Genomic DNA, 15,724 nt, shown 5'->3' on the forward strand with positions numbered 1-15,724 from the left:
GGGTCTGTTTAGCTTCTATTGAGATATCCGTCAAATTCTGCACACCTTAATTAAAGCCAAAATGTCCTCATTATAGTTAAGTAATAGTTTCCATGACTGTCCTTGGGTTTGACATTTAAACTATAGGTTGTCAGAGATGAATATCGCTATTTTTCCCTAGTATTGTGTAAAATGATCTGTAAGCTATGAGTGATTCCATGATTCTATGATAGTAGAAGGAGATGGACAGCTTTCATGCGCTGCTGTAAATATCCCATAAAGGATAACGGAGAATCAATAAAATAAAAACATTTGTTTATTCTGTGGTGTAAATTCACATCAGAGAATAAACAAAGGTTTTTATCTTATTGATTCTCCGTTCTCTTTTGAGGGAAATTGAGAGCAGGCCAGGAAAGCCTTCCATCTCCTTCTACTATCCTAATGGTCCATCACTCATGGTCTGCAGCAGCTGATCAGTCATATTTATTGTTACAATTGCAATTGAATAGACCATTAATATAAAAGTGCTGTAAACCCCTTTAAGAATGCTTACTTAATTTTACAATTAATGGTTAAAATATGAAATCTGAATTATTATTCGGTGTCCCTATGACAACACTAAAGCTCTGTGCTCTTGCAGGCCAGTGTCCCAGGTCTTTTTCACAGGTGCCTGTTTATAACTTAGCAAATGAATGAGTTAATAGATATTATCACATTAGTAAGCAGGTTATTTTGTAATAAAACTTGAAGGCGTTTTTATCCAAGTCTCCTACACAGATTTGTATTCTAAAATGTACACTGCTCTGGCTCCAAAATCTCCCTAGGCCATAGAAAATGCGAAAACAATAAAGGAGTATTCTAGGGCTATAATGTATAATCAATGGGGATCTGATCAGAGAGGTCATCAATGTGAGGACGCTGTGGCTGCAGAGGATGAGCTGATAGACCAGCACATGCAGGGAGACGGCAAGATGTAACCTCATTCTGAATATCAAACATTAGTAGGTCATTAAGGTTTTCTTATTTTATTTTTTTTTAATCAAGTTTTAATTTTTTTTTAGAGCAGGATGAGCAATATACATAAATGAATACAGCATTTTTGGTAAAAGGCAAAACAGGAAAATCTGGCGCTTTTATCTTGAATTAATTAACACATACACATATATATTAACAACTTGGCGTTAACCCATCGGACACACAATAATTGGTTAATGTTTATAACGCACGTGAAATTGTCCACATATTTAGTCAAAGAGCATATTAAAATACTGTATATATTTACAGACCCCATGATATTAGCACTTAAACAGCTTTCACATCAATGAGCCAACTCACAGCTTTAAATTGATCATGAAAGGTTTCATTAACCCTGTAAAGACTGAAACTGGCCATAGACATTAGATTAAAACTGAAGCAAATGATACAAAATCAGCTAAGTATTCATTTCAATATTTAACACAAAAGAGTCCAACAACCAACAGATTTCTGCTGGAAAAAAGTGGACTGGCTGAATATATCAGCTATTTGTGGTATAGCATTGGCTGTTCTTGAGCTTGCTGGCTGATGATGATCAGTCATTGAAAAAAGCAAGTGCACTTCTGACAGGCCAGGTACAGTATAACAATGGCCGCTGCTTGTTTGGAGGCACTCATATATGCACTGAGCCACGGCAGACTTCAGCACACACCAGCGTCCATTTGGTTTGTTGTTCGCATGGTCTGCTCAAGTTGTATGAATGAGAGAGACGACAAACTAACGTCTATGGCCAAGTTTACACTACTGTAGTTACTCACCCTGTATCCAACATGCCTGTAAGACCGGACAGTTTCTCCATCACCTGCAATCATTCTTCTATCAGGCCACATTCAGACCATAGTACATGGACTTTCATTATACAGTTTAGCACCAAAGGCTGCATTTAAATACACATATACAATACATACTTTATCACAAACGACACAAACCATTAGTTTTACCCAACAAATTTTGTTGTTTTACATAGCATGATAACAATTAAGCATTTAGAACATGACCATTAAGGGATTGAATAAAATTAAGAATAAAAAATCTAATAATGTACAAAGGAGAAATAATAGAAATAAACATTACAAAACTATCACACTGAATGTAAAAGAAACCCCTTAACTAAAAGAAAAATGAAATGTTAAGCAAAAAGAAAATAGAGACAAAATGCAACTATGTGGTGTGATCCTGAGGCAGGTAGAAGCACCCTCTTATTAACAGAACACATATTTCTAAGATCCATATGTTTTAATCCCTGGATATGATTGAATAAATGCGCAGATTTGGATTGTGTCTGATTTATGTAGAACAGAACATTTAAACAGCAATGCTTATGTTGTTGTTCAATAGAAAGGAAATAATTGCTACATAGTTTAGCACTATTTATTTGCAAATTTGATTATTGTTTACTCATCTTTTTGCTGATTTACATTTTAGCATTTTTAGCAAATATTGACTGTTACAATTGTAGTGGTAAAAGCCAGTTATAAAAGAGTAGCCCACGAAATGATGCACCAAAATTTAAAGGTTTGTGATCGCCTTTGTCTGCCTGAAGATTGTCGGCACCTCCAGGCCTGTATGAAGAGTAACCTGTGGGGACATAAATCAGCAGAAATAAGACTGACATTTGTTACATAAAAAGCACAATATAGTTGAGAGCACATATATCACATACTGCACATTCTAGCATTTTTGACAGTTTTGCATGTTGAGCAAATGTGAACATACAATTTCTGACAACTTCTGCAAACATCATGGGCAAATGAGTGCTTACAATACTTATATATATATTTATACTTTTTAAATGGAGTCTGTCAATAGGATCATCCCTCCTGAGCAGTCTACATGGGCATGCAGGTCAAAGGAAGCTGAATGAAGTGATATCTGGATATCTTCTACATGATGTCTTATTCCAGAGAATATATATATCAGGTGTGCCTGATGACATCGCATCGGGAGGGAAATGTGTGTGTACATGTGTGTGTATGCATGTGTGTGCGTGAGTGTGTGTGTACATGTGTGTGTGTGAGTACATGTGTGTGTGTACATGTGTGTGTATGAGTACATGTGTGTGTGTGAGTACATGTGTGTATGAGTACATGTGTGTGTGTGAGTACATGTGTGTGTGTACATGAGTGTGTGTGTGAGTACATGTGTGTGTGTGTGTGTGAGTACGTGTGTATGAGTACATGTGTGTGTGAGTACGTGTGTGTGTGTCCCGCAGCTGCCTGCCCACCCACCTCCGTGCAGTCACAGCCGGAAGGAAAGAGGGTGGTTTGCGGCCTGTGTTGAAGATGTGAGTACAAGTGTGTGTGTATGTGTGAGTATGTGTGTGTGTGTGTGTATGTGAGTACGTGTGTGTGTGTACATGTGTGTATGGGTCGCCCTCTCACACCCAGGGCAGCGGGGCACTCGGTACCGGGCCGGTGTCAAGGTGGGAATGTGTCACAGCAGCGGTGACCCAGTCCGTGGCCCTGGGTGCCCAGTATCAATGGCGGTGATGTTAATGGTGTTAAAGTTTATTAGAATAGTTCTAGTTCGTGACGCCACCCGTGGTGTTTGGCAAGTAAGATGTTGAGCCAACGCTGCATGCAGATCCGCTGGGACTGATGGTGTGGTGCAGCAAAGATGGTGTAGCTCCCCACAGGTGGAGCTGTAGTCCCAGGGCAGTGTAGGTGCAATGGATGGGGAGAGGCGCCGAATGGTATAGATGTTGTTACCCAGGTGTAGCGGTGCTGGAATAACTGGAGGACACCAGGGTGTGCGGTTCCAAGGCTTTACTCACTGTTTGCAGTTCACACACACGCCTGCCTCCGTACTGTGTTCTCCAGGTCAGGGTTCCAGCCAACCTCAAGGCCAGATAGGGTTCTCCCTTCCACACTCCACCAATATGTACCTTCACTGAATGACTCCTCCAATGCGCCTTTAGGTGCGAAGCACTCCAGTACTTAGTTACCCTGGAATGCCTCTCTCTAGGTGTTCATAGTCTCTACTTGTATGACAGACAGCTGTAGCCTGCTTCGGGGACTCCTCACTGCGTCCCGGCTCTCTATTCAGTTGCTGTTGTGTCCCAAGTCTATGATGGGAGCAAGGCGTTAGTGGCTCACTACTCCTCCGGTGTCTGTTGCCGGACATAAAGATTCAATCAACCTCGGGGACCGGGCACCGGCGTTTGCGCTCTGGACTGGAAGGGTTCTATATCTTTCTTCAACCAGCTTCCCACCGTCCTTCTATTCTCCTTCGTTCCGATCTGTTCTCTCTCTCTTATGGAAGGTTAGGTTATCAATCTTATCAGTCTCTTTCTCTGGTCTTTCTCGTGCCAGCAGCCCAGATCACTGGGACCTGTTGCACCACGTCCGTCAGACACCCATCTTCACTCTTCTCTCTCTCTCCAACTAACCAACTAACTCTCACTCTTCCCACTCTTTTGTATCATCTCACTCCACCCGCCTCCCAGCACATCTCGTGTTACGAAGCAGGGTTCCACGAGGGGTGCTCTGCTAACCCCCAGCCTGAAGCTGTTAGGTGGCCCCACTGAACTATCCTGTGTGTGGAATGCAGGTGTGGAGCGTGGTCAGGAGTTCCCACCTTACCTGGATGGTGGGGCACTACACCTTAGGAGAAGTTGCAGTACCTCTGTGGCGACTGAAGCCTCAGGGGCACCACATGTGTAAGTGTGCGTACATGTGTGTGTGTGTATGTACATGTGTGTGTGATACCCCCCTCATTACAGCCCCATCATTATACCCCCCTCATTACACCCCACTCCTTATACCCCCCTCATTGGCAGCGGCGGGTCCGGCAGCATGGTCAGCAGCGGTGGTGGGGGGTTCCAGCAGCGGGGGATCCTGGCGGCGGCGGGTCCAGTGGCGGGGGGTAAGGTGGCGGCGGAGGGGGACCGGCGGTGCTGGGGGGCTGGCGGTGGTGGGGGATTTCCGGCGGTGTCCCTCTGGTGGTACTATGGAAGGGCCTGGTACCACCAGTGGGTTGCATATTGGAATACCCATCACTTGGGTATTCCAATATAGCGGTCGGCGTACTTCCGGTGCGGCGCGGTGGATTGTGGGATTTGGGGACATCCAGACGGAAGTGGATGAAGGACAATTTAAGGCAATTATATATCTAGATATATACACTCACTGGCCACTTTATTAGGTACACCTGTCCAACTGTGTGTTAAGACTTAATTTCTAATCAGCCAATCACATGGCGGCAACTCAGTGCATTTAGGCATGTAGACATGGTCAAGACAATCTCCTGCAGTTCAAACCGAGCATCAGTATGGGGAAGAAAGGTGATTTGAGTGCCTTTGAACGTGGCATGATTGTTGGTGCCAGAAGGGCTGGTTGAGTATTTCAGAAACTGCTGATCTACTGGGATTTTCACGCACAACCATCTCTAGGGTTTACAGAGAATGGTCCGAAAAAGAAAAAAAATCCAGTGAGCGGCAGTTCTGTGGGCGGAAATGCCTTGTTGATGCCAGAGGTCAGAGGAGAATGGGCATACTGGTTCGAGCTGATAGAAAGGCAACAGTGACTCAAATTGCCACCCGTTACAACCAAGGTAGGCAGAAGAGCATCTCTGAACGCACAGTGCGTCGAACTTTGAGGCAGATGGGCTACAGCAGCAGAAGACCACACTGGGTACCACTCCTCTCAGCTAAGAACAGGAAACTGAGGCTACAATTTGCCCAAGCTCATCGAAATTGGACAGTAGAAGATTGGAAAAACGTTGCCTGGTCTGATGAGTCTCGATTTCTGCTGCGACATTCGGATGGTAGGGTCAGAATTTGGCGTAAACAACATGAAAGCATGGATCCATCCAGCCTTGTATCAACGGTTCAGGCTGGTGGTGGTGGTGTCATGGTGTGGGGAATTTTTTCTTGGCACTCTTTGGGCCCCTTGGTACCAATTGAGCATCGTTGCAACGCCACAGCCTACCTGAGTATTGTTGCTGACCATGTCCATCCCTTTATGACCACAATGTACCCAACATCTGATGGCTACTTTCAGCAGGATAATGCGCCATGTCATAAAGCTCGAATCATCTCAGATTGGTTTCTTGACCATGACAATGAGTTCACTGTACTCAAATGGCCTCCTCAGTGACCAGATCTCAATCCAATAGAGCATCTTTGGGATGTGGTGGAACGGGAGATTCGCATCAGGGATGTGCAGCCGACAAATCTGCGCCAACTGTGTGATGCCATCATGTCAATATGGTCCAAAATCTCTGAGGAATGCTTCCAGCACCTTGTTGAATCTCTGCCACGAAGAATTGAGGCAGTTCTGAAGGCAAAAGGGGGTCCAACCCGTTACTAGCATGGTGTACCTAATAAAGTGGCCAGTGAGTGTATATATATATATATATATATATATATATATATATATATATATTCCTATTATTTAATCTGGAATAAAATATTGAATGTATCTAAGTATCATTTTATTCAGGTTTCTTTGACCTGCATGCCCATATAAACGGTTTAGAAGAGATGATCCTACTGACAGATTCCCTGTAGCATAGTAAATTATTAGTTAACATTTTAGTGGTGCTCCAGGGGAATGAAACACTTAGGCCCTGATTCATCATTGCTTGTGCCACCTGTTTTGTGCCTTTTTTAGTTTGCACCCTACTCATTATTCTATTTGCTAATTTTTCAGTTTGTGTTATATGTGTTTGCCTTTTTCTTTGTTTTCTGCTTTGTGAACAAAGTTTATCAATCCCAGATGTTTTTGCATGATTCATCAATTGCAACTTTTGAAATTGCAGCACATCTAGATAATTTCCTTGGGGGGTCTAGTTTCCCAAATAGTGTCACTTATGGATGGGTTTCCACTGTTTAGGCACATCTGGGGCTCACCAAACAAGACATGGCATCTGTTAATTATTCCAGCAAATTTTGCAAAAAGTCAAATGGAGCTCCTTCCCTTCCAAGCTCTGCTGTGCACCCAAACAGTAGTTTTCCCCAAAATATGGGGTATCGGCATGCTAAGGAGAAATTGCACAACAAATTTTGTTGTCCATTTTCTACAGTTAACCTTGTGAAATTAAAATTAATTTAAAATTTTTGTGAAAAAAGTTAAATGTTTATTTTTTCCTTCCACATTGCTTTAATTCCTGTGAAATACAGTTGTGGCCAAAAGTATTGACACCCCTGCAATTCTGTCAGATAATACTCAGTTTCTTCCTGAAAATGATTGCAATCACAAATTCTTTGGTATTATTATCTTCATTTAATTTGTCTTAAATGAAAAAACACAAAACAGAATGAAGCAAAAAGCAAAACATTATTTCCCACAAAACTCCAAAAATGGGCCAGACAAAAGTATTGGCACCCTCAGCCTAATACTTGATTGCACAACCTTTAGCCAAAATAACTGCAACCAACCGCTTCCGGTAACCATCAATGAGTTTCTTACAATGCTCTGCTGGAATTTTAGACCATTCTTCTTTGGCAAACTGCTCCAGGTCCCTGATATTTGAAGGGTGCCTTCTCCAAACTGCCATTTTTAGATTTCTCCACAGGTGTTCTATGTGATTCAGGTCTGCACTCACTGCTGGCCACCTTAGAAGTCTCCAGTGCTTGCTCTCAAACCATTTTCTAGTGCTTTTTGAAGTGTGTTTTGGGTCACTGTCCTGCTGGAAGACCCATGACCTCTGAGGGAGACCCAGCTTTCTCACACTGGGCCCTACATTATGCTGCAAAATTTGTTGGTAGTCTTCAGACTTCATAATGCCATGCACACGGTCAAGCAGTCCAGTGCCAGAGGCAGCAAAGCAACCCCAAAACATCATGGAACCTCCGCCATGTTTGACTGTAGGGACCGTGTTTTTTTCTTTGAATGCCTCTTTTTTCTCCTGTAAACTCTATGTTGATGCCTTTGCCCAAAAAGCTCTACTTTTGTCTCATCTGACCAGAGAACATTCTTCCAAAACGTTTTAGGCTTTTTCAGGTAAGTTTTGGCAAACTCCAGCCTGGCTTTTTTATGTCTCGGGGTAAGAAGTGGGGTCTTCCTGGGTCTCCTACCATACAGTCCCTTGTCATTCAGACGCCGACAGATAGTACAGGTTGACACTGTTGTACCCTCGGACTGCAGGGCAGCTTGAACTTGTTTGGATGTTAGTCGAGGTTCTTTATCCAACAGCCGCACAATCTTGCGTTGAAATCTCTTGTCAATTTTTCTTTTCCGTCCACATCTAGAGAGGTTAGCCACAGTGCCATGGGCTTTAAACTTCTTGATGACACTGTGCACGGTAGACACAGGAACATTCAAGTCTTTGGAGATGGACTTGTAGCCTTGAGATTGCTCATGCTTCCTCACAATTTGGTTTCTCAAGTCCTCAGACAGTTATTTGGTCTTCTTTCTTTTCTCCATGCTCAATGTGGTACACACAAGGACACAGGACAGAGGTTGAGTCAACTTTAATCCATGTCAACTGGCTGCAAGTGTGATTTAGTTATTGCCAACACCTGTTAGGTGCCACAGGTAAGTTACAGGTGCTGTTAATTACACAAATTAGAGAAGCATCACATGATTTTTCGAACCGTGCCAATACTTTTGTCCACCCTCTTTTTTATGTTTGGTGTGGAATTATAGCCAATTTGGCTTTAGGACAATTCTTTTTGTGTTTTTTCATTTAAGACAAACTATATGAAGATAATAATGACAAAGAATTTGTGTTTGCAATCATTTTCAGGAAGAAACTGAGTATTATCTGACAGAATTGCAGGGGTGTCAATACTTTTGGCCACAACTGTACATGAAGGGCTAAAAAAAACTTCTTGAATGAAGATTTGAGCATCTTGAGGGGTGCAGTTTTTAGAATTGCGTTTGGGTATTGTCTGTCATATAGACCCCTAAAAGTCACTTAAAATTCCATGTGGTCCCTATAAAAATGGTTTTGAAAATTTTGTTGTAAAAATGAGAAATCGTTGGTCAATTTATAAACTTCTAAATTCCTAAAAAACAATGTTTAGAAAATTGTGGTGCTGTAAACTTGACAACTTTCTGCCAATTTTTTTCACAAATAAACAAAAGTCATATTGAACAAATGTTACTGCTATCATGAATGACAAGATGTCATGAAAAAACAAACTCAATATCAGGGGGATCATTTGAAGTGTTCCCTGCTGCATAAAGTGACAGAGATAAGAATTTTAAAGTTTGCCCCAGTCACGAAGGTGAAAACCGGCTCAGGTATGAAGGGGTTAAATAAAGTAAAAGAAAAAAGCTTTTACATATTTATAAAAAAAAAAATAGACAAGTTCAAATCACCCCTATTTTGCCCCATTGAAAATAGAACAATTTAAAAAAATACACACATTTGGTATCACTGCGTTCGTAAAAGTCAGATCTATCAAAATATAAAATAAATTAATATTATTGGTAAATGGCATAATGAGGAAAAAAAATCAAAACGCCAAAACTACGTTTTTTGGCCGACGCATCATTCTAATAAAATGCAATAAGAGGCAATAAAAACATTGTATCTACTCCAAATGGTAGTAATAAAAACATCAGCTCGGCACACAAAAAAAAAGCCATCACACAGAGCCAGATCCCAAAAAATTAAAATGTTACGGGTCTTTGAAAATGCTAACACAAGAAAAAGAAAATTTCTTATAAATTTCTTTTTTTTCTCACTATTTAATTATCGTATATACTCGTGTATAAGCCGAGTTTTTCAGCACATTTTTTTTGTGCTGAAAATACCCCCCCTCAGCTTATACATGAGTCATTGTCCCAGAAGCCAGAGGGGGAGGGGAGCGTCAAGCAGCAGGTCACAGGAGGCAGGAGCCAGTGGCTGCGGCTGTAACTCTGTAGGTAAAAGCAGGTTCGCAGGATGCAGTGATGAGACGCGAGACTGGTTGAACTTTGAAAAGCAAACTTTTATCATTTAAAGCTGCTAGGGCTATACTAAGCAACCAAAAAGGGATAACAACAGTTGTCCTCGCAGGGACTCAGTACAACCAAACACTATTTGAAAACAACACGACTAACCCGGCTGAGGCCGGTTACTATGGGGCCACGGTATGGCCGTCTAAGGGTCCTTATACTCTATAATAATAATAATAATAATAATACATTTTATTTTTATAGCGCCGACATATTCCGCAGCACTTTACATTTCAGAGGGGATTTGTACAGACAATAGACATTACAGCATAACAATAATCACATACAGTAGATTATAACAAATACCAAGAGGAAAGAGGGCCCTGCTCGCAAGCTTACAGTCTATGAGGAAAGAGGTAGACACGAAAGGTGGGTGGTAACAGTTGCCCTGATTGTATGGACCAATGTCACTTATCTGTCCTGACGTCCCTCGGCATCTCTGTGGAAGCTGCGTTGCTGATTAGGCTGCTTTGGTGTCTCTGATGAAGCTGCTTTGGCGTCTTTGATGAGGCTGCCTTGGCGTCGCAGCCGCTGGGCCCAGATGCTGAAGATTTGGAGTAGTCTTCGGGCGCCCCAGCGCCCAGGAGGAGTTGGGGCACAACAGGCCCTGATGGAGTCCTGAGATGAAGTAACCCCCTGTTGTAACAGTGGGGTTGCACTTGTTAGTGAGTTCAATGGGACTCCTGTCCCCAAGCAGGGTTGTATCGCAGTACTCAAGAGTGGCGGTTTACTGGCCGCACGCACAGCCTGGGGCTGTGTGCAGAGTGTCTCTGTTGATGAAGGACCCAACTGCCGACTGCAGCGGGGTGAAGGCGGCTGTGAGTGGTGATAGACAGGCCGCAACCACGGGCTGACGTGAAACAACAGCGTCCGCGGGTGGCAGCAGGCAGGCCGCAACCGCGGGCTGAAGGGGGATGGCAGCAGCCGGGAGAGGGAGCGGTCAGGCCGTTGAGGGCTCGAGCTCAGCGGTAATGGCCGAGGATGACTGGGGGCAGATCGTAACCCGGGATTGGGGTGAAGAGGCAGTCCCCTGTCGGTAAGCTCGGCGCCTATTTCCTGAGGGCCACTGCGTATCTACCCTCTGCTGCTGGTCTCTTCTCTGAACTGTCAGTGTCCTTCCCGTTCTCTCACGCCCCCTCCGTCTCCTGTTCCGTGTCTGACGTATCACCAACTGACTCCTCTGTGTGCTCCCTGTCCCTTTTATACTCGCCCCTCTCCTTGCTGTCCTGTCACCCTCAACAGTCCACTCTCCTCCTCTGTTCCCCGGGTATTGTTTCCTTAGGAACTCAGATGGTGGTCCCCTTGGTTCCAGCCCGGACACTGTGGGGGTCCTTTTCCCTACACTCCCCCCATCCTGTAAGCTTGCCAGTCCTCAGGCAAGGGCCTCAGTATACTTGGGCTGGTCTGCGGAGGTGTCAGTTTTCGTTGCCATAGGAACTGGTCCTGTTTGTATTGTTCGGGGGGTTTGCCGGCTGTTGACAGCTCGGAGTGTCTTAGTTCGACGAGGGTGGAGTCTTCTGGGGTGGTGGGCTAGCTGGTTCGGGTGGGCTAATTGTGTCAGTTGGTTTGTCATTGAGTAGAGAGCCCCTGGTTATTGTGGGGAAGTCTTCTTTGTTGTCCGAGTCCCAGAACATGGGCAATGGTTCAGAGACCTGAGGAGCAGGTTCAGGTTGTTTCAGGTCGGTGGAAATACAGGGGCGGAGCATATTCCGATGCACTATGCGGGTAGGCAGCGTTTCATCTTTCTCGGGTCGTATTTCGTACACAGGTCTTTCAGGGTTTATACGGCGTAGGACCTGATAGGGACCCTCTTCCCAGCGTGGCTCTAATTTGTTCTGGGGACGTTGGTCTAGTACGAGTACTCGGTCTCCGCTTTGGAGCTCGGGAGATAGAGATGAACTCTTTCCTGGGTGTTCTAAGTCTTGAAGTTTGGTATGTACGATTCGATGAAGGGTTTGCAGCCTGTGCCGGTGGTTTCGGACCCATGATGATACCCCAGTCCAGGGCTGAGGTTCCTCTGGCTCCAACTCTACCTCTGTGATCCCCTTGCCCTTGCGTCCAAACAACAGGGAATAAGGGGTATAGCCAGTAACTCGATGTATTCGGTTGTTATAGACCCATACTAGTTCAGGGACATATTCGGGCCAACGGGCCTTCTTGTCACTCTCCAGAGTATGCAACATTTGGATTAATGTCCGATTAAATCGCTCGCAGGCCCCGTCTTGAAGTTTGGTATGCGGGTGGTATGGCGTGGTCCGGGATTTGTCAATACCGTAGAGACGGTGTAGTTCCTCAATTATTTTTCCCAAAAAACATGCTCCTTGATCGGAATGTATCCGTTGAAGGCAGCCGTAAACTTGTATAAAGTTTCTACAAATTGCGGAGGCGGCCGACTCCGCGGTCTGGTCTCGAGTGGGGGTGACCACAGCGAACTTAGTGAAATGGTCTACCATGACGAGGCAGTATTCATACCCCTGGAATGCGGGACCAATGGTCAGGTAATCCACCGTCAGAAGCTCTAGGGGCGCTGAGGTCACGATTGTTTGTACTTGGGCTCGCTGTGTGGGCGGTTTAGCTAATTCGCATAGGCGACAGGTCCGGCAAGTCTCGTCCACAACAGCATGCAAGCGTGGATGGTAAATTTTCAGTTGTAAACATCGCAAGGTCTTTTGAGCTCCGAAATTAGCCCCTTTTTCATGGGCTTCTCGAGCCAGTTCGTTAAGTTGGGCTCCGGGCGCAACTACCTGCCAAATCGTCATAGATGTTGTTCGTGATGTCATTTTACGATACTAGTCCCTTTCGGATAACCAGTCTCTCCCATTGTCGTAACATCAGCGACATGTCCTGAGTCAAAGTCTGTCATTGGGAGTCAGTGGGCAATTTGCCAACGGTTACCCATTTCCGGAGAAGCCCAATTTCTTCGTCTTCTTGCTGCTGTTGGATCCACTTATCTCGGGATTGTTCCAGCATGCCCCTTGGGAGGGAGGTATTTCCTGGGTGGCAGCAGTAAGCACGGCAGCGGTGAGGGTGAACGGTATCTCTTCCCCTTATAATTCGTCGTCTCGACCATTCCCTGGGGTTGTATGTCAAATCCTGGAGAGAGCATCAGCGTGTACATTCTCGGCCCCTCTTTTATAGATAATTTTATAGTTGAATTTCGCCATCCGGGCCACCCATCTTTGTTCCAGAGCTCCCAGTTTGGCGTTTTCCAAATGGGCCAGTGGGTTATTGTCGGTCCGCACCACTACTTCGGAGCCAGCCAGGTACTCTGCGAACCGCTCCGTCATGGCCCACACTACTGCGAGGAGCTCGAGCTTAAAGGAGCTGTAATTGTCAGGGTTGCGCTCGGAATCATGGAGTGAGTGGCTTCCATAGGTGATCACTCTCTCCTGGCCGTCTTGAACTTGTGACAACACAGCCCCCAGCCCGTGAAGACTCCCGTCAGTGTGCAGGATGAACGGTTGCGAGAAATCCGCATAAGCCAACAACGGAGCATCCGAAACCGCAGCCTTAAGGTCTTGGAAGGCCTCTTCTTGAGGTTGTCACCACTGGATTTTTCGTCCATTTGCCCCAGCGGGAGCCCCCTTCAGCAGGTCGTGCAGGGCTCGAGCCAGGCATGCAAAATTCTTTACGAAATGACGGTAGTATCTGGCCAACCCCAGGAAGGCCCGCAAGTCTTTTATCGTCTCGGGAGTAGGCCATCCCTGAATGACAGCAACCTTTTCCCGGGACGACCTTACACCCTCCGCTGAGACGACCTGACCCAGATATTCGATCTGGGTGCAAAATAGATGGCATTTTTGGGGTTTTACCTTCAACCCGTACTTTTGCAGTCGTCCGAGTACCTGCCCCAACCGCTTCAGGTGGTCCTCAAAAGTGGCAGCATAGATGATGATATCATGCAGGTATATCAACGTGGCCTCAAAATTGAGATCTCCCAGACACCGCTCCATCAACCGCTGAAAGGTCCCCGGGGCGTTGGCCAGTCCGAACAGCATTCGATTAAACTCAAATAGCCCCATAGGAAGTATGAACGCCGTCTTTGCGCTGTCTTCTTCTGACATGGGTACCTGCGTGTACTCACTGGCTAGGTCCAAAGTAGAAAGTATGTTGCCTTCCCCAAGGCGGACAAGAATTCTTCTATTCGGGGTAGTGGGTACGAGTCTTTGATAGTGCAAGCATTCAGCTTTCGATAGTCCACACAGAATCATAAGGTTCCATCCTTTTTGCGGACCAACACAATAGGAGCCGCCCAGGAGCTTTGGCTTTGTCAAATCACTCCCTTTCGTAGCATTTGGGCCAGCAAAGTTTTCACCTCTTGATAGAGTTGTGGAGGAATCTGTCGATATTGTTCACGGATGGGGGCTGCTCCTGCCGTGGGAATTCCATGGGTGATGGCGGTGGTACATCCAAAATCTTCCTCATGACTAGCAAATACCTTGTGTTACTGTCCAAGCAGTGTTTTTTTCTGAGTGAGCTGGGCTGCAGTTAGTCCGGAGAGTTCGGCCCGCATTTGTTCCAGGATGATTCGACCCTTTTCCTGAGTTGAAATTTCAGTAGCCTGTAGAGTTCTGCCCAGTTACTGCCCAGGGGCCCTCAGACTGCACTCTCAATTGAACTGCAGGGGCCGGTAGTACTTCTTCAAAAGGCCTTACTAGCTTGGCCAATTCTGTCCGGGGCTTCAGGGTGATGTCTTTGTCTTCAAGGTTGACGCAGCGCACCAGGACAGTCCCCTTCTGCACTGTGGTCAGGGTGCGAGCCACCAGTATGCCAGGGGATAAGTGCTCAGAGTAGCATGGCTCCACCTGCAGCTCCACACCTTCCAATGGTATCGGGGCTCGGATGGACATGGCCACCACTGTCTGTCCAGGGGGCAGTACAAGCAGGGGAGCCGCTGGCGCGATGACTTTGCCCAGGGCTTCGCCCTCCTGGCAGTCCTGGAGGACTCGTGCTTCCCGCACCAACTGCTGGAATACCTGTCCTTGGGCTGTGCGGGAACCTCACTGTTTCAAGGTCTCATGTGTGGGATCATTGAGTGCCGAACTCCCCCAGTATGTTCATGCCCAGAATGACTGGGTGCTGTTTATCAGTTTCTCCGTGGGTCAGAACCACTCCTCTGCGGCCGAGGAATTTACCGCACAGCGTCACCTGTACCCACACCACCCCGGCAACAGGGACCGGTAGTTGATTGGCAGCTACCAGTCTGATCATGGGCCCCCACTGGGGTCTCGCTGCCTCGGGGAAATTCTGCTGGAAATAAGTTGCAGGCATAGTTGTTACTTGTGACCCCGTATCCACCAGGCACCAGACGGCACGGGCCTCGACTTCTGCCCTTACCACCGGACACTTTGCGACCAAATCTTCGGGACTTTCACCAGCCCTAATCGTGGTTTCTGGCTCTGAGCGGCGTCCCCCTAGCTCGGAGCCCTCTAGTTTAATAGCCGCCGGGGTGGGTATCTCCCACGCCGTGGACACTCTCGGGTGAAGTGGCCCGGCTCCCCGCACTCATAGCACCGGGTCTACGAAGTCTGTCCGCCCCGGGTGGGGCGGGGTCCCCAGGGACCAGGGTTGAAACTAGGCCATCCAGTCCCAGACTCAGTCCTTCTTTTCACTTCAGCCAACTCGCCCTGGATGTTCTTCAACTCCTGCTTCATTTCCTCTACCCATTGAGGCTTCGCAACTGCGTTCAGGGAAGCCTCAACACTCCGGACCTTCCCCATGGGGACAGTCATTCCCTGCTCCTGTTCTCCAGCGCGTGCTTGACTTCCCACCTCGGAAAAGTCTATATGTGGATTTATTCTAATCTGCTCCCATAATGCCTG

The 15,724-nt window shown here is 46.1% G+C and overlaps 1 protein-coding gene across 4 annotated transcripts in view; it reads right to left on the reverse strand.

The window, feature by feature from the left end:
• Positions 1 to 988: 988 nt before the first annotated feature.
• The window catches only part of TRIM67 (tripartite motif containing 67), a 779,172-nt gene continuing 764,436 nt past the window's right edge, over positions 989 to 15,724 (reverse strand). For all 4 annotated transcript variants that reach the window (XR_012221447.1, XM_073551878.1, XM_073551876.1 and 1 more), the window contains exon 10: positions 989 to 2,592. Coding sequence is in view for 3 of the 4 variants with exons in the window: in XM_073551878.1 (XP_073407979.1) it covers positions 2,524 to 2,592 (69 nt within the window). In the remaining variant the exon portion in view is untranslated. The remainder of the gene's footprint in view (positions 2,593 to 15,724) is intronic.

Source organism: Dendrobates tinctorius, unplaced genomic scaffold, assembly GCF_039654945.1.
Source record: "Dendrobates tinctorius isolate UK_male_01 unplaced genomic scaffold, ASM3965494v1 ptg000181l, whole genome shotgun sequence".
Classification (NCBI taxonomy): Eukaryota; Metazoa; Chordata; class Amphibia; order Anura; family Dendrobatidae; genus Dendrobates; species Dendrobates tinctorius.